Below are 21058 nucleotides of genomic sequence, written 5' to 3'. Positions count from 1 at the left end.
CTGTGTAAATCTTGAGCATGAGTGATGTTGTGGGACAGTGCACCAACTACACAGGTACAGTGGCGTGTCTAGAAAATTTTTGTTGGGGGGGCCAGGTAGGGGCACAGATTTGGAGAAGGGTGGCAGATTTAATTGGCAGATAATGTTTTTAAAAAAAAATTCTACCAACCCTTAACCATAATTCAATAATCCTATAAACCTAATAACCAAATGCACTTTTAACTCTTATTAGAATGAGATTTTAACCACTACGGTGCAAAGTTTTTAGATACTGCGTTGATAAAGTACAAGAGATACAATCAGTGCTTTGTCAGTGTTTACTCAGCATTCAAGGACAGCAATATTTGCATAGTATTTTTACTGACATATACTGCACATATGTTTTGGGCAAAAACATTTTTGAATATTAAAATACGAACATTTGTAGCAAACAATTGACAAATTAGCCATTCCAATGCAAAACTTTCTCTGCCTGTTAAAAAAAGAAGATAATCTTCTCACAAACTGGTGTTTGATTTTGAAACAGGAAAAAAGTGGAGAAACAACTGAAAAGACTAATATTTGAATAAAACCTGAAAGCAAGTAAATACTTTCTATGCTGCCTTATGGTAAACTTTGGTAATATTGATAAAGAACAACACTGGCTGATGATGAAATACATTCAGCTGGCATGGTGACACTGCCAGTATAACCTGCAGGGCTGGACTGGGACAGAAAATCGGGCATTTTGACTACAGACCGACCCACCAGGTATTAAAGCCATAAAGCCTTTGAATGAAAACAAACCCTGTTGTGACAGTGATGTACAGTCTTTTTGGTATATGTATGATTTCTATACATTTTACGTCAGATAAAAACTTTGGTTGTAAGATTTAGATAATTATTTAATAAAAGCTAGATATTTTAAATGAGAATAGGAAAGAAAAGTATTTCTTTGTGCCCCCTTTCCCTGTTAATGCCCTACCTGGCCCCCTGGCAAAACTTTGCTAGACCCGCCCCTGCACAGTTACCAGCTGTCAGCTACATAAAAAAGGATCCTGGTGGGTGGTCTTCACGTTTCCCTCTCACCAGATATCCAAACCGACATCATGACCAGCAGCTTTACAGCTGTGGCTCCAGCAAACATCAGCTGATACTAGAAATTAATATTAAATAAATTCTAACAACAGCCGATCAAGCTTAAACGTGCTGCTGTTGTTTAGCGTGACATCTGCTGGTTTCGTCTTTCTGGCGCAAAGTGGGCGATAAACAAACAAGAGAGAAAAGCCGATCAGCTGATCATCGATCAGTTTCATGATTGAAGTAGCAACAGGAGAGGCAGGATGAGAGAAGAGGCAGCTGTGCAGCGTAAAGACAGAATAAATCCAGCTTTGTGTCTTTTTCCATTCTAGCTGAAGTTCGGGACAAACTGCGTCTCTTCTCAGCTCAATACGAAACGTGTAATATTTTCTCTGATTGAGGGACCATTCCATTTTTTTAAGGAGCCGTTGGCAACTCTACTAACTAACCTTATGAATAAAATAAAGTTCACTATCAGTAACATCATAGCAACCGAACAGCTGTATAAAAACTCCAAGCTGGCTAGAACGCAGTATGAGTTATTGCAACTGACAGTAAAAAGTCAGCACAACGAAAATAAACTCCACCTAAACTTAGTTCATATCTGACCCAGATAGACTGCAGGTCATAACTTCTTACCTGAAGTTCAGTTCACCTGACACTCGGACTGGCGGCTGCCTCGGGGCTCTCCTCCTGCCTCCCCTTCCCTCATCCACCTGCTGCCTCTGTGGAAGCCCCGCCATAGCCACCACCAAACAACGGAGTTATTTCTACACATCGACCTGCATCTGGCCAATCCACCACCTCTCATTGTTCATGCCCTTACAAAAATAAATAAAAAAGTTTCCTGCAGTGACGTCTTTCGTGCTTGGCTCTCCTACCTTTGCTAACGTGATGCACATAGCGCAGAAGCCGATGCTGCATTCACTTACACTCGGATATCTGAGCGTCACCGTGAAAACATAATCGGACATTTGATATTTGATTGAATTTTATTGTTTTGCCTTTGGGGTGGCACCTGGGGTGGCCAGTCTGGTTGGGGGGGTGGCCTGTGCCCCCCCAGGCCACCCCGCTGGACACGCCATTGACCATAGCCAAAGAAAGCTCGTTTATGACCAGCATCATGTAAATAAGCGCTCTGAACGTCAGCCACAAACGAAGCCGAAGAAAACGTTAGCATCATTTCCTGGTTGCTGTGCGACAAGCAACTGTAAAACTCGAAGCTCTGAACGCGGTCCTCTGTCATATAAATCTGCGAGTGGTCTCTGCGTGAGGCGAGCGGCTTTTCCCGGTGAGTGAGAGATTGAGCGTGAGGTCCGGAGCGCGCACAATGAATAAAAAGGGCTCTGAGAAAACACGCCATGTGGTAGCCTGGCTTAACAAAGCGGAGTGGGATCAGGTTCGGGACTACCTTTACTCGATGGACTCCTCTCTGCAGAGGTTTGCGTTAGAGAGGATATCGGCTTGGAGGGCCAGGTGCGCTGATAGTTTTCCCGTGGCCGTGGACTGCACAGCAGACCTCGTGCGCTGCCAGGTGCGGGACCGGTCCGGACAGCTTACCGGAGATGACTTGACCCTGATGTACGGGACGGCCCTGGTAAGATTTTTTAATCTTATCACGGAGCGCCAGCAGGGGAGAAAGGCCCCGCCGCTGAGGCAACTGGCTGGAAACTTGAACATCCCCGAGTGGGTGGTGGATCTGAGGCACGAAATCACGCATCGGACTCTTCCTTCTTTGAAATGGTGCCGAAAGGGATGTAAGGTGGTCCTGGAGTGGCTCCAGCAGGAGTTTTGGTCCAGACAGCTGGGAGGAGGCCCCGATGAGCAGCTCGTTGCCAGGCAGAAAGAAGTGGATGCCTGCAGAAACGCTCGGGAGCTGCTGATCTCTTTTCAGAAGGACCAGTACCAAGCTTTTGATGATGGGTCTCCTGAAGACAAGGGGAAGAGCTTGTGGCAGGCCCCCTTAGCAGACATGAGTTCGTTGCTGGGTGAGATCAAGCAGTTTGCACTGGGGTCCAGGGAGCTGTTGATTGATGTGCTGCTGGAAGACGGTTTTCTTGTTCCTACCATGGAGCAGCTGGAAGCATTAGGCTGTGCAACATCTGACAGTGCCAGTCCCACTGAGCCCAGAGTCCCACAAACCTTCCTGCGCTTTTGGCTGCCCCTGCTAAAGATGCTTAACTCTTCGTCTTTCATTCACCTCTTCCTGGAGAAGCTCTTTGTGGAACTGAAGCTGCTCAGCAAAGAGCCCAACGGTCACAGGTGTTTCTATATTTCTGCATGGATTTCAGAAGTCTTCCTCTGCAACAACAACAAATTTGAATATCATTTTGAGACAAAGTTGCAGAAGAAAGCCAGAATGAAGGACAGGATTTTCATCGACCGCATCAAGCTGAGGTGGCAGCAGCTTCTCTCTGCATGTCTGGATGCCCCCTGCATCAGCACACCTCACCTGATCCAGCTAGTCCTGGATGACATGGAGCATCCCCCCCCTCAGGAAACCAGAGAGAAGCTGTTCCAGCTCTGCTCCATCTACACACAGACAGAGCGCTCAGAGGCCAGCACACCTCTGCAGCAGCAGCAGCCCATATATACTGTGAGTATGCTGCTGGACCAGATGCAACACTCCTCACCGATGGACTCGGAGAGAAGTGAGGACCGCAAATGGGCAGACGTGCAGGCTGAAAGAGCACTTGCCCTCAGACACGTAGCAGCATCCCCGGGGCCTCGGCTCCAGCCCGGCCAGCTGAGGGCCTCCTCTGGAGCAACAGCGAGCTCAACAAACTGAAATGTGGACTGAAGCTTTTTTAAGTTACTTGTGTTGTTTTTGTTACTTGTGTTATTTTTTGTTTTATGTTAAATGGTAAATGTTTTATGTTAAGCACAAGATTGTTGTTGTTGTTGTCATTCCAGCCTCCGCTGACTCTTGTTGTGCTAGAAGCAGTTTTGAAGCAAAAATACAATATTCAGAAGACAAAATGTTGTGGAATTTTAACCATGAGCACAGTGCAGGTTCAGCAGTTGTGATTGTTTCTGTCCAGTCGAGCTCGTTAACTAAACATGTTGGCAGAAGCAGAAATAAAACTTTCAGAAGACAAAATGTTCTGATTTAAAGAAGGACCAAAGGAAGGAAAGCATAGGTTTTGATTAAGTCTGATAAACTAGAATTATAATTTATTGTTACATTAAAAGGAGCAAAATGAAATAAAAAGGCTATATCAAAAACAGGTTATAACATAGGAAATGTGAGGTTTTAAAATGAAGTTAGTGTCAGCGTTTTAAGAGAGTGGTAAAATGATGAGTAACGTTGAAGAATATATATAAATACAAGTCTATAAGTCAAGAACATAATTAGGATAAGGCTTTTGATTAAAGAGTCCCAACTATGATAAGTTAGGGAGATGCAGGAAAAGGTGTTTTGTTTCCTTTGCAGAAGATCTCGGCGACCACAGGGGGTGAGGATCCTGGAGGCCCGAGGCCGGATGGACCACAAGAGAGGGTCAGAGCGAGGACACAATGTATTGCGACCTCTGGTGTACCAGAGGTCGAGAGAGGGAGTGTGGAGCAGGGAAATTATTTTACTGCTATTGTTAAATAATCGTCATCGTCACCATTGCATTAATAATATAATCTGCAGCATTGATATTGCATTCAGAGGTTTAAACAGTGTGTGTCTTTCAGAAAGACTAAGTTGCAGAAAGTTTGCATTAATGAAAGCAGAGTCTAAGTTATTCTGAGGAGCAGGTTAGACGAGGCTATTTGATGAGCCTCTGGTCTGGTGGAAGGTCAGAAGTGCAACGGGTGAGATGAGAGAGCATTTGAGGACGACATATACACACACACACTTAGTTAGAGAGAATCATTTATAGGTGAGAGGTTAGTTATGTTTACTCGCAACTGTGAAAGAGGAACAGTTTCTTGTTGTCTCGGCAAGAAAGAGGAAATACCTGGTGTGAATACGTATGAATGGACGGTGACTGGACGGACGAACTGAACTAAGGTTGGACCAACTGGACACTGAGGTAAAGACTGGACTAAGGCTAAGCACATGACTGATGACTGTTCTGTTTTAAGTTCATTTTCATGACATAGATTGGATCATGAGTGGGGAAAACTGAGCATTTTTAGTTTTGTACATTATTTTGACACATGAAATGTGTCAAAATAAAGGGGGGATTTAAGGTTTAAGTTGAAATGGGTTTAGGATCATTTTAGGACTTTTGGGGTGTTTGATGATTTAGATATGGTAAAACTGAGGCAGACATTGTTATTTTCATGTTTAAGTTGAAGGATTAAAATGAACTGAATCCTGGTTAGAAGATAAACTCTTTACACACATAAAGAGCATTTAGATTAGGGCTGAACGATATATCGCATTTGCGATAATATCGCGACATGATCAAGTGCAATTTTCTAACCGCAAAGGCTGCGATTATACTGCGATTATATTATACAATTCATGGGCTGCATCCTCCTGAGGCCGCATTTGTAGACCGATTACGTCACAGCGACGCGCCGAAGGCTGTCCAAATTACTACCATATCCCAGAATTCATAGCGCGGCCCAGCCAAACTCCAGTTTCCAGCAATGGCGGCCGCTACTAAGTTTTAAAATTACTCATACTAATCTTTCTGGGTCACAAAATAAACTTTTAACATATTTTCAGGCGAGAAAGTAGTTGTGTAAACATCAAATATCTGCTCGGTTTATCAAGATATCCCATATTTGCAAAAGTGCTTCGACGTTTTCAGAGGCGTCTGCTACCCACCAGCTCGACAGCTAGCCGGGAGCTCGAGGGTTACTGATGCGGCCGAGAACGGCACAACTCCCGGCACATCATTTTCAGATCACCGCGGAGTTTCGCTGCTCGGGTTAAACGTAATATATAAGTCACTTAGACAACCTAAAAATGTTATTGTTGGGCTTTTTTCAGTGTTTTGTTTGTTCGTGAGTAAATCGGTTTGGCTGAGATTAAAGTTATTAGATTAGATAAAATAAAACTTTATTAATCCCCCGGGTGGGTTCCTCCTTGGTTTTCACACAGCTGACTAAACGTCAAACAGAAAACTTATTAAACAGAAGTATGAGACAGTCGAGAATTTACACCAGTGTCTGGTTATATTTTAGATAGCAAGAAGCAGACGGCCGAGTTTATTAAACTCCACCGAGACAGCGGTGACGCTAATCAGAACTAGACCGTCCAATTTCACGCCTTTAAATTTTAAAGGCGTGTTTGTGTGTGTGTTTATACAATTGCTATTATGTTTGCACTTTATGTGTAATGTTACTGACTGCAGAGATCAGTAAGATGTGTGTATTTTTTATTTATTAGTTTTATTTATTTAATATTATTTTTTAATTGAATGACTGTCTAGTAGTTCACAGATGTCGAAAAACTGAGTGTGGTAAAGCCACTGATTTTTTTTATGTATATTTCTGCAATCTGCACATTGTACTGACTTTCATTTTAATGTTTACACCAGGGTTCCTTGTCAGCACTTTATGCTCAGATGTTTGTAAGCTAAAAATAAACTATTGTGTATGTTCAAATATACTGTTGTGATTGAAGAAGTTAAATAAAAATGTCAGTCATCAATTCATGCATCACCTCATGTCATCATAACAGAGGTCTGTCTTCCAGGAAAGAACAGTTTAAAATTAATGTAATATAGTATTGGCCATACTATATGATGTATTGCTTGTCTTTGTTTAATAATACAGAAGACAAAGACCTTAAAAAATAATCGCATATCGCATCGCAATATTGGGGCAAAAAATCGCAATTAGATTATTTTCCATAATCGTTCAGCCCTAATTTAGATTAAGTAAAGTTAATATAAAGGATAGAGCCCAGAACATGATATCTTGAACCAACTTTGAATAATTAAGGGAACATTAGATGAACACAGTAGATTAGTGAGGTGTACCAGAGAGAGGCTTTTTGTTTTCTATCCTTTACAGGAGAACATTCCAGTAACACAGCGACCACAGGGGTGGCAAGAATCTCCAGTTTCGCAAACAGGTCACATCTGGATTACACGCTGTGGACAGGGCGACCCCGGAGGCAAAGGTGGTGTGGCTGAAGGTGCTCAAACGCAAGTGGAAGGAGCCACGCTGGACTGGTCCATACGAGGTCGTTGCCAGGACAACTACAGCAGTCCAACTGAAAGGGAAGGGCGACACCTGGTATCACTGGTCGCAGTGTGCACCAGCACATGAGAGCTTGGTTGAGGAAGAGGCTTCAACCAACACAGGTGTCAACAAACAGAGACAGAATAAACCCTCTCACCTGTGCAACAGGCCATTCAGTAGTCCACCTGGAAGGCTGAAGAAAGAAGAGCAGCAGCGGAGAAGGTCGTCACGCCATCAGAAAGGGGCAGTGATAAGTTAAAGGCTCCACAAAGAGGGGAGTTTCAGTCCAGAATCTAAAATCTATATAACAAGTCTAGAATACAAAGTTTATATAACATGATGCAAACAACCGAATCAGAGACACGTAATGGGAAGAAACGTATTAAAATGTTCCTTACAACTACATGTGTATTATATGCGATAATAGTAACCATGGCTCTGTTGTCTTTTGTCTGTATTTTGCAAGGCACTCCGGACCCCTTGTCTGAACACGGAGGCCAGTCCAGCCCAGCAGTTCCTGAGACTGTAGGTCCTAAAACAGGATCGCTAGAAAGACAAAAGCGCGAGGGGTCAGGTAAAGGTGATGAATGTCTCAGCAGAAATAATGGCATAGAGTTGAACTATGTTAAAGGGTCTACCAGCTCATTCATGTTAGATTTGTGTGACGTCATTAAATGTACAGGAGCCAGTAGTAGATGGAAAGTGTCAGACAACAGTGGGACCATTTATGCCAAAACAAGATAACTATGCATGTTTTAAGTTCTCTACTGATAATGAAAAGTACAAGGTGGGAGAGATCGATCCAACTTGGTGTGCCGTCACACTTCAGGGACGAACCACCAACAATGTAAGCGGCCCTAGCACGGTAATTGGAACCTGGGCAGGAAGTGGGCTCTATTATTATCGTGGGGAAAATACTCTGTTGGTTCATGTTCCTATAGGAAGCGTAGGGACATGTGCGATGGTGCGATTAGGAGCTCCACTCATGCTGATTGGGAATCAGGTAAAGGCTATTCCACAACGCAACACACGTACTCTAGCCGCCAGACGTCTGAGACATGTTTTGGTCAAAAGAGGGACCCAAGGTACACATGCTTATGATCCTCGCCTGAACTCGCCTAGGGGAGTTCCAGACGAATATAAGCTGGTGAATCCGATAGCTGCAGGATTTGAGAGTATATTCCTTTGGGTAACACCTAATAAGAATGTTGACCGCATTAACTATGTTCATTACAATCTGCTGAGACTTTCTAACCTAACCAGGGACGCCATGATGGGGTTCGCAGAACAATTGGGTCCAAGTTCTCTGATGGGAGTTCAAAATAGGATGGCGCTTGACATGTTATTGGCAGAGAGGGGAGGTGTGTGCTCGATGTTTGGAGATATGTGCTGCACGTATATCCCCAATAATACTGCCCCAGGTGGCTCAGTAACCCGAGCTCTGCAGGGCCTGAAAACTTTGTCTAAAACCATGCATGAGCACTCAGGGGCCTGTTCTTCGTACCGCGCTAAGTGAGTTAGCTGGATGAGATTGTTGACGATTTCGCGTGATCCTGGATCGTTCGGTTCCCCGAAGCCCATCCGGGACTTGCTGTCATAGCAACAGAGCCGTAAGCGTAAACCTGCTGGGGAGCAGGTTTACTTTATGTAAACAGGATTAGATCGCGGCCACGCAGGTATGTCCGCGTCATTCATACGAAAGCAACAGCGATATTCCACCACTGTTTCACCATAAATAAATAACATCAATGTAACTAAAGATAATGCAGCACTTGATCCTTTTATTGATTTCACACAGATACATACAGGTCATTCCCTAAAAAAGGGAAATGTACTATTAACATTCTATTACATGTATGTGATTATTACAGATGTAATTCATATTTCAGAGTAGCAATTGTAAATTACTTCGTGTAATCAAGATGAGAGACCACGGCTATAAAAGCGAAGGTGGATTTGGGAAGTCTGTCGCAGTCATATCCTGTCCGTTTACGCGAGCAACCCATTGCAGAAGGTGCAAGATTGATAAGGAGAGTCCTCAGAATTCAGCGTATATTGCGGGACAGACAGGATCCTTTAGCTCAGCGCGACAGTGTGCTCATAGAGAGATATCGATTTTCCCGTGAGGGTATTATTCACTTAACCAACTTGTTGACGAGGGGGTGCAGGACCACCACCTGTCTTTTTTTGCTCTGCCCTTTTCTTGGTTGCTGTTATGAACAAACAAACAGAGTATTCCAGGGTCTCTTTCCAAGAGACGACAAGCAATATAAGTGATAAATATTACCATTCTGTAGAATATTCTTATATTTCACTTTTACTTGTTCCCATGTTCTAGTGGGTCCTGTTGTGGCTCTAATGTGAAAGGGGATATAATATAACATATTATAATATAATATAATGTAATATAATATTGGATAATATGGTGTGATATGATAAATCTACCCTACCGCCTACTGGTGTTGGCCAGAGGGGCCGATGGCGCAATATGGCAGCCTGGCTTCTGTCAGTCTGCCCCAGGGCAGCTGTGGCTACAACCGTAGCTGCCTCCACCAGTGTGTGAATGTGAGAGTGAATGAATAGTGGCATTGTAAAGCGCTTTGGGTGCCTTGAAAAGCGCTATATAAATCCACTCCATTATTATTGTTATTATTGAATTACTTACGAGTTTGATTTGTCAGCAACTTTCTGCCAGCCCTCTCTCCTTGCTTTTGCAGCCTTTGCAGTGTTCCCTTGCGTTTTAATTAAACTCTGAAACTCCTGAAATCCCTCACTCAAGAGTTCTTGCTCTGCTGCCGAAAAATACCGAGCGCGCTCCTTCGACATTTTCGCCGACCAATCAAAGGGTTGCCGATCAATGTTTCTACTATCGATGCGTAGCCCCTGTTGGGCCACCCAGTGATCTCACATTACTTCATCCAGCTATACTAATCGTCAACAACAGGTGTGTTCGGGGAACCGGAATAGCGAGCTCAGAGTTAGCGCGATGATTTGGTCTTGGATGTTTCATTTGATCTTGGATGTAGTAAGCGACGTACGAAGCACAGGGCCCAGGTATTGAAAACCCGCTGGCATCCTGGATGACATCTGTGTTTGGACAATGGTGTGGCTATATCAGTGATGTGCTCATTGGCTGTATTTTTGGGAATATTGGTCATCGCTGGTTGTTGTATCATTCCTTGTGTCAGAGGATTGTTGGTAAAGATAGTGGCGAGGGTTACGAACCCTGGCTGGGTTGAGGGCATCTACCAGATGAACCTGGAACCCATAGAGTGGGGCAGGGAGTGATACAACATGAAGTATGGTGACATTCCTGTGGGAATGTCAAAAGAGGGAATGTTGGGATTCAGAGATTCTTTTATTACTACCATATAATTTGCCTTATGAAGAATGTATTAATAACATGTTTCACAGTATCACTTATCAGTAATATTTCTTACAGGGTTTATATTGCATTGAATATGTCTGTCATCACATTGACCTTTCTATTTTATAGGTTGAGTTCATTTTATACACAATGCATAAATGTGCTTGGTTAAGAGTTGATGTTCCAGTCTAGAAGGTTTTAAGCTTCACTGGTGAGAGTGTCCAGATGATACATGTTGAGGGGAGATGAGAACATAGCAGGTTAATTGCATGCATGCTTACAATACACATAGTCAGGTTTGAGTGAAGGCCTAAGCGTCTTCTACTCCAGTCTGAGACTGGCTGCTAAAGTACTTTACTTAGTGATTAATGACGAGGGTCCAATTATTAGCTCTCAGAAATGCTAAGACCTGAAGTTATTACCTTAAAAGGCAAGTAATGAAGAAAGGAGAAGTTATATGTCAGTTTATAGTTATTAAAAGTATATGTGATGTACCCTTGTTTGCACGAATTGAACTTTTGTCCATCTGTCACCCTGTATTTTTGAACTGTATTGACGTAGGTGTGATATGTTATCCTATAAAACCAGAACCCAGTGTATTTTTGTCAGAGCAACCCATTCTGTATGCTGACGGTTGGTTGTTCTCCTGTGATAATAAAACTCATCGTTTGATTGCACTTTTCCGGAGCCTCCGTTGTTTTTTGTCTGGTCTGAAGTTGATCGATTTCGCAACAGTATGCACAAATATGACCCAAGATGGGACTCGCCAACCTGGATTGACTCAATAGGAGTTCCCAGGGGAGTTCCAGATGAGTATAAGTTAGTTAATCAGATAGCGGCCGGCTTTGAAAGTGTGTTTCTATGGATAACTCCGAATAAAAATGTCGATCGCATTAACTATGTCCATTATAATGTGTTGAGACTCTCTAATCTCCCTAGGGACGCGGTAGAAGGCCTTGCGGAACAATTAGGCCCGACGTCGTTAATGGGAATCCAGAATCGAATGGCCCTGGACATGTTGTTGGCTGAGAAAGGTGGTGTCTGTGCCATGTTTGGGGACATGTGTTGCACGTTCATACCCAACAATACTGCACCAGACGGTACGGTTACTAGGGCGCTTGAGAGTCTGAAAATGTTATCTAAAACCATGCATGAGCAATCAGGTGTGAACACTGGACCGGGAGACTGGTTCACGTCTGTCTTTGGGCAATGGAAGAGTGTTGTTATGTCTGCCATGTTTTCTTTTGTTGTTTTTCTTGTCATATTGATGATTGGATGTTGTCTCATCCCTCTGGTCCGGCGGCTTTTAGTAAAGATGCTGGAGAGAGCCCTGAGCTCAGGCTCAGCAGGTTCAGCTGCGCCGGAGTCCATGATGCCTTTGAGGGAGATTGTAGGCTGGACGGAGGAGTGAGACAAATCCTGGTGTAAGTTGGGCTCGCAAGCGAGCCCAAGAGGAGGAGTTGTCAAGAAAAACATGTAATTTCACTGCCATTATTTCATTATTATTTCATTAGTCTGCATCACTTAGTATCAGTTGATCATCACCATTATCATGTATCATTTATCATTTAGTAAATCTGCTTAATCTTGTATTCCAGAGCACGCAGAATAAGACACATTCCTCTGTAATATTCTATTGTGCAAAAACCACCAGCATCTCTGTGGCTCCAGGCGGCCCAAAGTAAAGTCAGATGAGGACAGCGACCTTTTGTTGGCCTGGACAGACAATCTCACAAACTGCACACTCGGACACACAATTGTTTAGACCAGATGTTTTCCCTCATCCATATCTGGGAACATAAAGCCTGAGAAAGTGTTAGGTTTCTGAGAAGCTGAGTTCTAGGAAATGTTCTGACGTCATATTAGGCTATAAAGCTTTCTGTAACGAGCAGAGAAGATCGAAGACCGGCTTCCCACACTGTATAACTGTGTGTGTTTAATAAATCACTTTTTGGACACTTCTGGGGACTCTGTCTGTGCTTATTTTTCCTTCCAAATAAAAAGAACCTTTACAAAAGAACTGTGCATTTCGTGTTGTTAAGACTGTTTCATCTGGGACCATTTTGCAATCTAACGCAAGCTTAATTAAGGATTCTGTTTGTTTTATTCCTTCTAAGCCCAAATGAATTTCTTGTGAATCTGTCTACTGTGAGCCTGGTGATTTTGTTACTGATGCCTGACTGCCAACTGTATAAAACAAAAAACTACACACAATATTCGAAGCACATAGCGCACAGTCGTAAATTCACCCTAATTTTGGTATGATCTGAGCTCAGGCACTGGGTGACTGAGCATAGCACTTACGCATGTGAGCGAGGGGGGAGAAACTGCTGCAGGAGAAGCGTAGACAGGCAGACAGAGGAGAGCTTAAGTTTGACCAGGTACCAAAGCAAATCATTCATACTGTACAAATAATGTAAATATGACGGTGTATCACAAAAGATTGATATCAAACTGATCACTTGACCCATATTACGTTACTTGCTCTTGGAGTGAATCAACAAATGGGGAAATGAAAATCCGAACAACAACAATGATGTTTTTTTAGAGAGTCTTAGCTTACATGTGTGTTTATTTCATATTTTCAGTTGTTTCCCTCCACGGCTAAACAAAGCACTGTAATCGGTTTCAGTTATGTACTGATGAACACAACAATTGACACAAGTGGCTTCTTTCAAAGAAAAAACTCAGGTAGATTTTATTTTATATATTATGCTTTGTATGTTGTTCAGTATATTTCTATGCAAAACAAGAGGAATTTCAATACACAGCAGTATATTCACAGCTGAAACCAGATATTTACATACACTTTAGGGAAAAAACATAAAAACTTTTTTTTTTCTGTTAAACATCAATTTAGAGTGAACTTGCAACTAGAAGATCACTGGCTGCTCTCTGCCCAGCATGGAGGTCACTGCAAACTCTCGGTACCTCAGCAGAGCTGGCAATATCATCAAGGACTACTCTCACCCCAGCAACCAACTGTTTGAACTATTACCGTCAGGCCGACGGTACAGGTCACATAAAACCAGGACAAACAGATTCAGGGATAGCTTCTTTCCCAGAGCTATCACCGTAGTAAATAAGAACAAATACAATTGAACCTATTCCATACCGTCACTGTCATTATATTATGCTGCTATTCATACTGTCATTATATTAATGCTGCTATCCTGTATATATTGTACAAACTATTGTTTGAGTACTTACGATTGTTTTTTTGTACTTTTTATATTTTACATTTATATTTATTATTGAAACTTGCACCAAGGGAGTGGCACTCCAATTTCGTTGTACTCTGTACAATGACAATAAAGGCTATTCTAACTTGTTTTGTTTTAGATAAATAAATATTGAAATATCTTTTGAATTAGTTAAATGTCAGAATATATATATATAGAGAGAGAGCTGTCTATTATTTATCACTTTCATCAAATTTAGGAGTACATATACACTAAGTTTATTGTTAATTAAGAAGAAAACTGCAGATGATTGCATTCTGATCTTAAGCAGCCTCTGATAGGTTAGTAGAGTCGGATTTTTTAGTAGAGTCCTCTGTCCTCTGCTGGATGTGTTGGAGAACACTTTCAGCCCTCTGAGGACTGCATACCACTGCCTGAGCCAAGCCAATGTGCCACTAAGCTCCAGCCAGTGTCCACACTGCCAGAGGTCTCCACACATGCTGGTTCGGTGTCTGTCTCCGCTGAAGGGTCAGAGGAACCCGTTTGAGCTGTCTGTCTCGGCTGGAGGGCCCAAGGGGCCCATTCAGCCACCTGTCTATGCTGAAGGGTCAGAGACCTGTTCGGCCTCCTGTCTCCTTTATAGTCGAAAAAGATGTGCTCCTGGTGCACTGGCCATTGCTGCTACTCAAATCGAGCGTGGACCTGGACCTCCAGCAGGCCCCGGGGACCTACGTCACACCTTGCTCTTGTCTCCCTTACAGCTGAAAAAGGTCCATGCTTGTGCCCTGGCCCTTCTGAAATTCCCTCTCCATTTAGCCGAGGCAGTGAGTCGGCCTCCTGTCTCCCTTACGGTCGAAAAAGATGTGCTCCTGGGCGCACTGGCCCTGCTGCTACTCACATCGGGCATGGCCCTTGCCCTCCAGCAGGCCCCGGGGACCCACATCCTCCCCTGCTCTACTCCCCCACTAGCTTCTTCTCCTGCAGTTACCCTCCACCACATATCCAGCACATATCCAGCTAACCCTAACCCACTACAATTCGTCCTGATTGTAGCACAAGTGGAACCAATAAGCAGGATTCATTGGCAAGCAGACAACCAGTTCCAACTACTGGGAAGAACCAGTGCGATGCATTTTGTGGTACGCGTCGTGGTAGCTCCTGCTAGGATTTAGGACAGACCTGAGGCTGATGAGAAGGATCTGGGTGTTGCAGGGCCGTCCTGGCTGACACGGCGCTGCGTGAAGCTCTGGGATGCTGCCTCTGGACTGGCACACTGGGGTGGTGGTTCCCCTGTTTAAAGACTTAGACCTGAGCGTGTGCTCCAACTGTCACACTCCTCAGCCTCCTCTATGCCAGGGTGTGTCTGTCAGTCAGGCCTCTGATTCAGGAGGAAGCAGTTTGTGTCCTGGTCATGATCACTGGAGCAGCTTGTTATCCTCTCGACTGCAGGGTCTGTGGGAGTTTGCACAACCAGTCTACATGTGGTTTGTGAGGCTTCTACTTTTGTAGGATCTTCATCTTACAGTACAAAGAGCCTTTGCTGCAGCTGTTGTTGTGTTTTGGCGCCTCATGGATAACTTTTCATGTCATTTGAGTTTCAGGCTTGTTGGTGTTGCTGAGCTGTGTGCATCGTCTGCGTGGGTTTGTCAGCATAATGGGGCTCATATTAAAATGACTTTACAGTCACAGAGAAAAACTTTAAAACACAAAATCAACACTTTGAACCATCGTGGAAACTACGTGTCCTTACTTGTCATCAAATGATGAGTGTGCGTCCTCACCAGGTGTCACAATCATGTGTATCAAAACGTGTGTAACTGTTAAACAGCAAAATGTGTTAAAGCTGAAAGTCTGACTGTTCAAAGGTGAAACTACAAACACTTGTACATATACAGCTCCCTCCATAATGGCCTGAGGAAAACCAAAGACCTGATGTGATTTCATGTTTTCTTTGTTTCACAGTTTAAAAGTTTGTGGTTCTGTTCTCAGACCTTTGTCACTCACATGTTGTGCATCAGCTGTTTATGTCACTGTGCAGCCAAACTAACTCCCCTCATGTGTTTCCTTTGCAGCTGCTCCTCTGGATAGCATTGAGTCCCTGGCTGCCTACTACGTGAGCTGCGTCAGGCAGGTGCAGCCGGACGGCCCGTACAGAGTCGCTGGATATTCTTCTGGTGCCTGTGTAGCATTTGAAATGTGCTCTCAGCTGCAGACCCAGAATCAGCCTGTGGAGTTCCTGTTTCTCTTTGATGGCTCACATTCATATGTGGCAGCGTACACACAGGTCAGAGAAACACTCGCGCATCTTTATTTCATGTATATGCTGTATAGCGTGTGTGATGTTGGTTTTGAAGGATGAGCTCTGGTCACATGATCTGCATGTGAACAGGTTTAACTGTGTTTTTGATTTGCAGAGCTACAGAGCCAAGCTAAGACCCGGCAACGAGTCTGAGGCTGAGACTGAAGCCTTGTGTGCCTTCATCCAGCAGTTCACTGGCATTGAATACAACAAGGTATACTGTCTCTGACCCACAGGTTCACACACAAGTATTCCTTTATGTGGCATCAGCGTTAAAGGCCACACAACCTGAGCTTTTGCCTCACGGCGCCTGTAAGGTAAAGATGGTGACTGTAACACAGTCTGGAGCTGCTGTTCCAGCACAGTCTGTGTGTGGTGCAGGTTTGACTCAACAATGATGTGATGTTTGGAGCTGTTATGGAGACTAAAGTAAAACATGCGGTTAAATCAAACCTTCGTACAGTTTCTCACTGAAAGCTGACATTTGTAACTCCTGAATATCAAAACATCTTCATTTTGCATTTTCATATACATAAGATCTGTGATGTTCATTAATTATGTGTCACTTACTTTTCTGAAAACAACAATATGTCACGGTGCGGCATGGCACACCGTGGAAGGAGTGGGGAAGGAGGACCCAGGCGCGGTGCTCTACGTATAGACAGTGTTTATTTACAGAGGGTGATATCAAACAACAATAAATCCCCGTGTTTCTCCCCAGACTCCCGTGTCGTGTCCTCCAAGTGCTCTCTGCTCCCGTGCCTGCACTCCCGGTGCTCGCTGCTCCTTAAGCCTTCCACGCTCCTCCTGCGGGAAACAATAGCGGCAGCAGTCAGGACACTGAACAATGGCAGGCATACACTACACGACCAAAACCTAAACTGGGTAACTAACGTGGAGTCCCAAGCAATGATCCCGCGTCAGTGGGCGCTCCAAGACTCTCTTAAGTAGCTCCCCCGACGAGGCCTGATCAGCAGCAGGTGTGTGGCTTCGGGTGTGGCCAGTCCCCTTGCAGGGCCACACCCTCCAGGCCTGACGCCGCCTATAAACAAGTGCTCAGCCACCCACACACACACACACACACACACATATACACAAGCACAGGGAAGGGGGAGCAACACCAAAATACACAACAATAATAATAATAATAATAATAATACATGACTGCTCAGGGATCCTGGGTCGCCCAGTCCCAGGACCCTGACACAATATCTCCGCGAGCACGCGGTAACGTTTGCTATGAACTTACAGTCGTCTCCATGGTTACATCCTACAGCTTTTGGAGACTCTGCTCCCGCTGTCAGACCTGAATGCACGCGTCAGTGTGGCCGTGGACCTAATCACCTCCGCTCACAAGGACATCGACCGAGACTCACTGCACTTTGCAGCCTCCGCCTTCTACTACAAGCTAAAGGCTGCTGATGCATATGTACCTACTGCAAAATACCACGGCAGCGTGAAGCTGCTGCGCGCCGAAACCAGCAGCGAATATGAGCAAAACCTGGGAGCTGACTATAAGCTCAGCGAGGTACCGATGCACATTTACATCAGTCTGTAGTACTTATCTTCACTGTGCGTGTGTGCGCTTGTGTGTGTTTCTATAAACTCTGTCTGAGCCTTCCAATGTTCAAACTGTGTACTGCGTCTTTCTTCAGGTCTGTGATGGCGAGGTGTCGGTCCACGTCATCAAGGGAGATCACCACACTTTCCTAGAAGGCGCGGGGGCGGAGTCTATCAAGAACATCATTCATAACTCGCTGGCTGAGCGAGCTGTCAAACCAAGGGAGGGTTAAACATCCACCGTCTCTTCACCCTAATTCCTCAGCTTTCCCCAAACTAGACTGTAAATGTGTCGTTATAGGAAGTGTTTGCACTGCTTATGTTTACACGCTACTGTTATCCTAATATCCCAAATGTTAATGGTTAGTGAACCAGTCGACATCCCATCATCTCACAGCTCCATCGATTCCAACTGCAAGTTTTGTTTTTTGTTGCCATATGTTGTTGTTTGCAGAAGTTCATCCCACAACAAAATAACGTGGTTAAAAAATTAATGTAACAAAGTAACAAACACTGACACATTGATTGAATCCTGAATTACATAACATCACTCAAATTGGTGTTTCTGCTCATGCAGACATCAGTAGACAGGCAAACGCGCTGCGACCAGCCTGATGAGCGACTGTGGAGGGAGGGCTGACCCTGCAGCCGTGTTTCTGCACACTAACTACTCGTAACACAAGTTGGAGGCATTTCTTTATTTTGTGATATTTGTTTACTTTTCAGTCATGTGACCACACAGTCATCAGTTACAGTGGCAACCAGCAAATGTTTACGTTGTCAATAAGTTCACAACAAATTAAGTGTTTCATAAACTGTGTTTTAACAATGACACTCGTGTTACTGTAATTTACAGACCAGTTATTTCACTAATTCAGAAGAAAAACTGCTTCTCTTCATGATGGACTGTGTCAAACACACGCTGTTGTTCTGACAGACGCCTGTGACAGAGGCGTCGCTAAGGACCAAATGTGTCTCTTCAGAGGTTAATCAGAGATGTGAATGATCACTGTAACAGTGAGATCATATTTACTGATGTAACCTCTGAGAAACTGTTTCCTTTTAAAGGCTTTGGTCCAGAGATCTAAAACCTCAGCAAATAATCCAAACCTGAGTACAACAGCTGGCCTGAGACCTGTGATTGGGTCAGTGAAGGAAGCTGCTGATTGGAGATGAATGTGCTGAGGAGTCACAGTACGATGGACGTGACAATAAAGGCCTCTGTGTTTTATTGTAACATTTCTGTTATGTTTTGTAGGACTAATAAGGGCCTCAACAGTCGCTCAGTGTTTTCCTTCATTGTAACGAGCCTGTCCCGTTGGATCTATGATTCCTGTGCTTTTGTTGTCGTTACTATTTCTGATCATTTATCTTGTAAATATAGTTTTTGGGTTTTGTTTTTTAGAGGATGGGTCAGTTTATCAGGGACTGAAACACAAATCCTGTTGGCCCAGAAAATTCTTAGTCGCTGTTGGCGCCACCCGACCGTTTAGTTCAGACCATTAAAGTAACGACTGGTTCTATATGACACTTTTCTACATGCAACAAAGGTGGTGATGGAAGGAGGAGAACAAACTTTTTTGTCTGTATTTAATAGCACAATGAAGACCAGACAGCAAAGCAGGGAGGGAGAAATAAAGGGCCTCAGGTCAGAGTTGAACCCGGCCGCAGCATTTACCCCATGACCAGGTGACGTGGTCACCCGCCCGACCCTTACGCACAGCAGTATTTCACTTCAGCTACCAGGAGTATGTGGGTCGAGCATGCAGACTGAACTTTAGCTGCATGTTAGAAAGCCGAGTTTATGAATGAAGGCTAGAACAAATGTCCCGGCTGAAGGAGGAGGGGCTGCAGAGGTGTATAAACACAGGTGGGCGGGGCAGGGCTAGTGTGCAGGATGACTCAGTGACCTACACTGACCCGTGTTGGTGAACATTTTGTTAAAGTTAAATGTTTTCAAGCTGACAAGTAAATTATCCAGCGAGCTAAGTTGAGCTGACCGACGTGCAGTAAGGTTTTCATGCTCTTCACTAACAGCTGATCGCTGAGAATATATCAACAGTAATAATGTCCTGTAATTCCCACGGCTCTGTATGTCACACCTGCGTATGCTTCCCCATCACATTCATCACCTGTTCCTCTGGTGTCTCTGATTGGAGCACGCAGGTGTGTGGAGCAGAGTGAAATCACACACCTAATGCTGTTTTATTCAACCTGGATCTTGGAAGTTTTGATTAACATCAGTGTCAAACATGAACTAACTCTTTGTCCCCTTCAACATTACATGTTGTTTTTTGAAGTAACAGGTTCAGTGATCTTAAAAGGCTGCGGTAACGTGTCGCTGATAAAACACTGAGTCATTTTCAAATTATTCACTTTAGTTCAATTCAGCTTTATTGTTTTATGTGAAAGTCTCCATCCTGTGTCCTTCACTTATCTTTATCCCAGGTGTGAATTGTTCACAGGACTTAAAAGAAGGACGTGTCTGTGGAAAAGGCTCCGGCCAACCTAAACTCCTCCCTCATCAGGACACAGAAGAGCCGCTGAGGCAGCGCCTTGGAGTACGCTGCTGGTCGCGGCACACAGGTGCGCAACAAGATCTCCCGGCCTGCTGGAGGAGGGAAGTCTGGTACTCTGCTGCTTCCCCCAGTTTGCTTCTTGTCAGATCCCAAGTCCTCATCGACGGGCGCCAGAAGGGCAGCCTAAAAGGGCAAAGGTCAAATGTTAGCAAACAGCAACCGATTCTGAAGAAATGTGCTGTGTGATATTCAGAAGTACTGTAACCCGAGTCTCCCACAGAGACCTGATCCAGACTACAGCTCACAAACACAGCTCCTCTACTAACACCTCACTGCAGCTGCACGCTGCTGATCCTGTCTGTGATTAGAAATGATTTCAATAAAGTAAAACAGAGGCTCGTTTTCTATGAGCGTAAACAGGGATCTCTTTTTCAGTCTCAGTGTAACAAACGTGTTTACTGAATAAGTCTTTCAGTAAAAATGTTTTTGTTAATTCAGTAAAATCTGCAAAGATGACTTGTACTGTTGGCAGCAACAAACAGAGACAACAGAGTGTGGGACAGACAGGAAGTCAGGACACGTCTATGTGCTTCACAGTGGGACTAGAACATGAACATTTCTACACACACCACAGGCAGCAACTGTGCAAACCTCCACGTCACCAAAAACACCCTGCAGGTCCCATCAGAGCAACGGCAGAGAAAACAGATGAGCCCGGAGAGACCGAACAGCGTGGGGACGGCAGAACCCATGCTGTCGATGACCGTGGAAGGCACTGAATTGCCCTTTCTGGTAGACACTGGAGCAACATACTCGACATTAAGAGACACACCAGACAGTGCAACACTCTCCTGTCACACAGTTAATGTGGTCGGTTTTTCCGGGATACCGATGACTCTGCCATTGACAGATCCAGCATTGACAAAGCTGGGAAAACAGA

At 44.2% G+C, this 21058-nt stretch overlaps 1 protein-coding gene and 1 pseudogene across 1 annotated transcript; both read left to right on the top strand.

Moving 5' to 3' along the window:
* Window positions 1–2389: 2389 nt before the first annotated feature.
* LOC146623961 (ribosomal biogenesis protein LAS1L-like) lies at window positions 2390–3870 on the top strand (annotated as a pseudogene).
* Window positions 3871–14991: 11121 nt separating this feature from the next.
* LOC146623960 (fatty acid synthase-like) lies at window positions 14992–17904 on the top strand. Its single transcript, XM_085364871.1, has 5 exons — window positions 14992–15136; window positions 15813–16024; window positions 16155–16253; window positions 17316–17567; window positions 17695–17904. The coding sequence occupies exons 1-5, from the start codon at window positions 14992–14994 to the stop codon at window positions 17830–17832; spliced, it is 846 nt and encodes a 281-aa protein (XP_085220997.1). The 3' UTR covers window positions 17833–17904.
* Window positions 17905–21058: the final 3154 nt, after the last annotated feature.

Source organism: Diplotaxodon limnothrissa, linkage group LG10 (assembly GCF_057381915.1).
Source record: "Diplotaxodon limnothrissa isolate DT_005_m linkage group LG10, D_limnothrissa_male_GT1.1, whole genome shotgun sequence".
In the NCBI taxonomy this organism is placed as follows: domain Eukaryota; kingdom Metazoa; phylum Chordata; class Actinopteri; order Cichliformes; family Cichlidae; genus Diplotaxodon; species Diplotaxodon limnothrissa.
The sequence above is the reverse complement of the archived record's forward strand: the minus strand, read 5'-3'. Positions and strand labels throughout refer to the sequence as shown.

What these genes read in the sequence shown, in the direction of transcription:
- LOC146623960 (XM_085364871.1), top strand. Translation starts at nt 14,992, where the DNA reads ATGCTGCCTCTGGACTGGCACACTGGGGTGGTGGTTCCCCTGTTTAAA. An exon ending in CTCTGATTCAGGAGGAAGCA is followed by an intron (nt 15,137 to 15,812) that starts GTTTGTGTCCTG and finishes TTTCCTTTGCAG; the next exon opens with CTGCTCCTCTGGATAGCATT. An exon ending in CTGACTATAAGCTCAGCGAG is followed by an intron (nt 17,568 to 17,694) that starts GTACCGATGCAC and finishes GTCTTTCTTCAG; the next exon opens with GTCTGTGATGGCGAGGTGTC.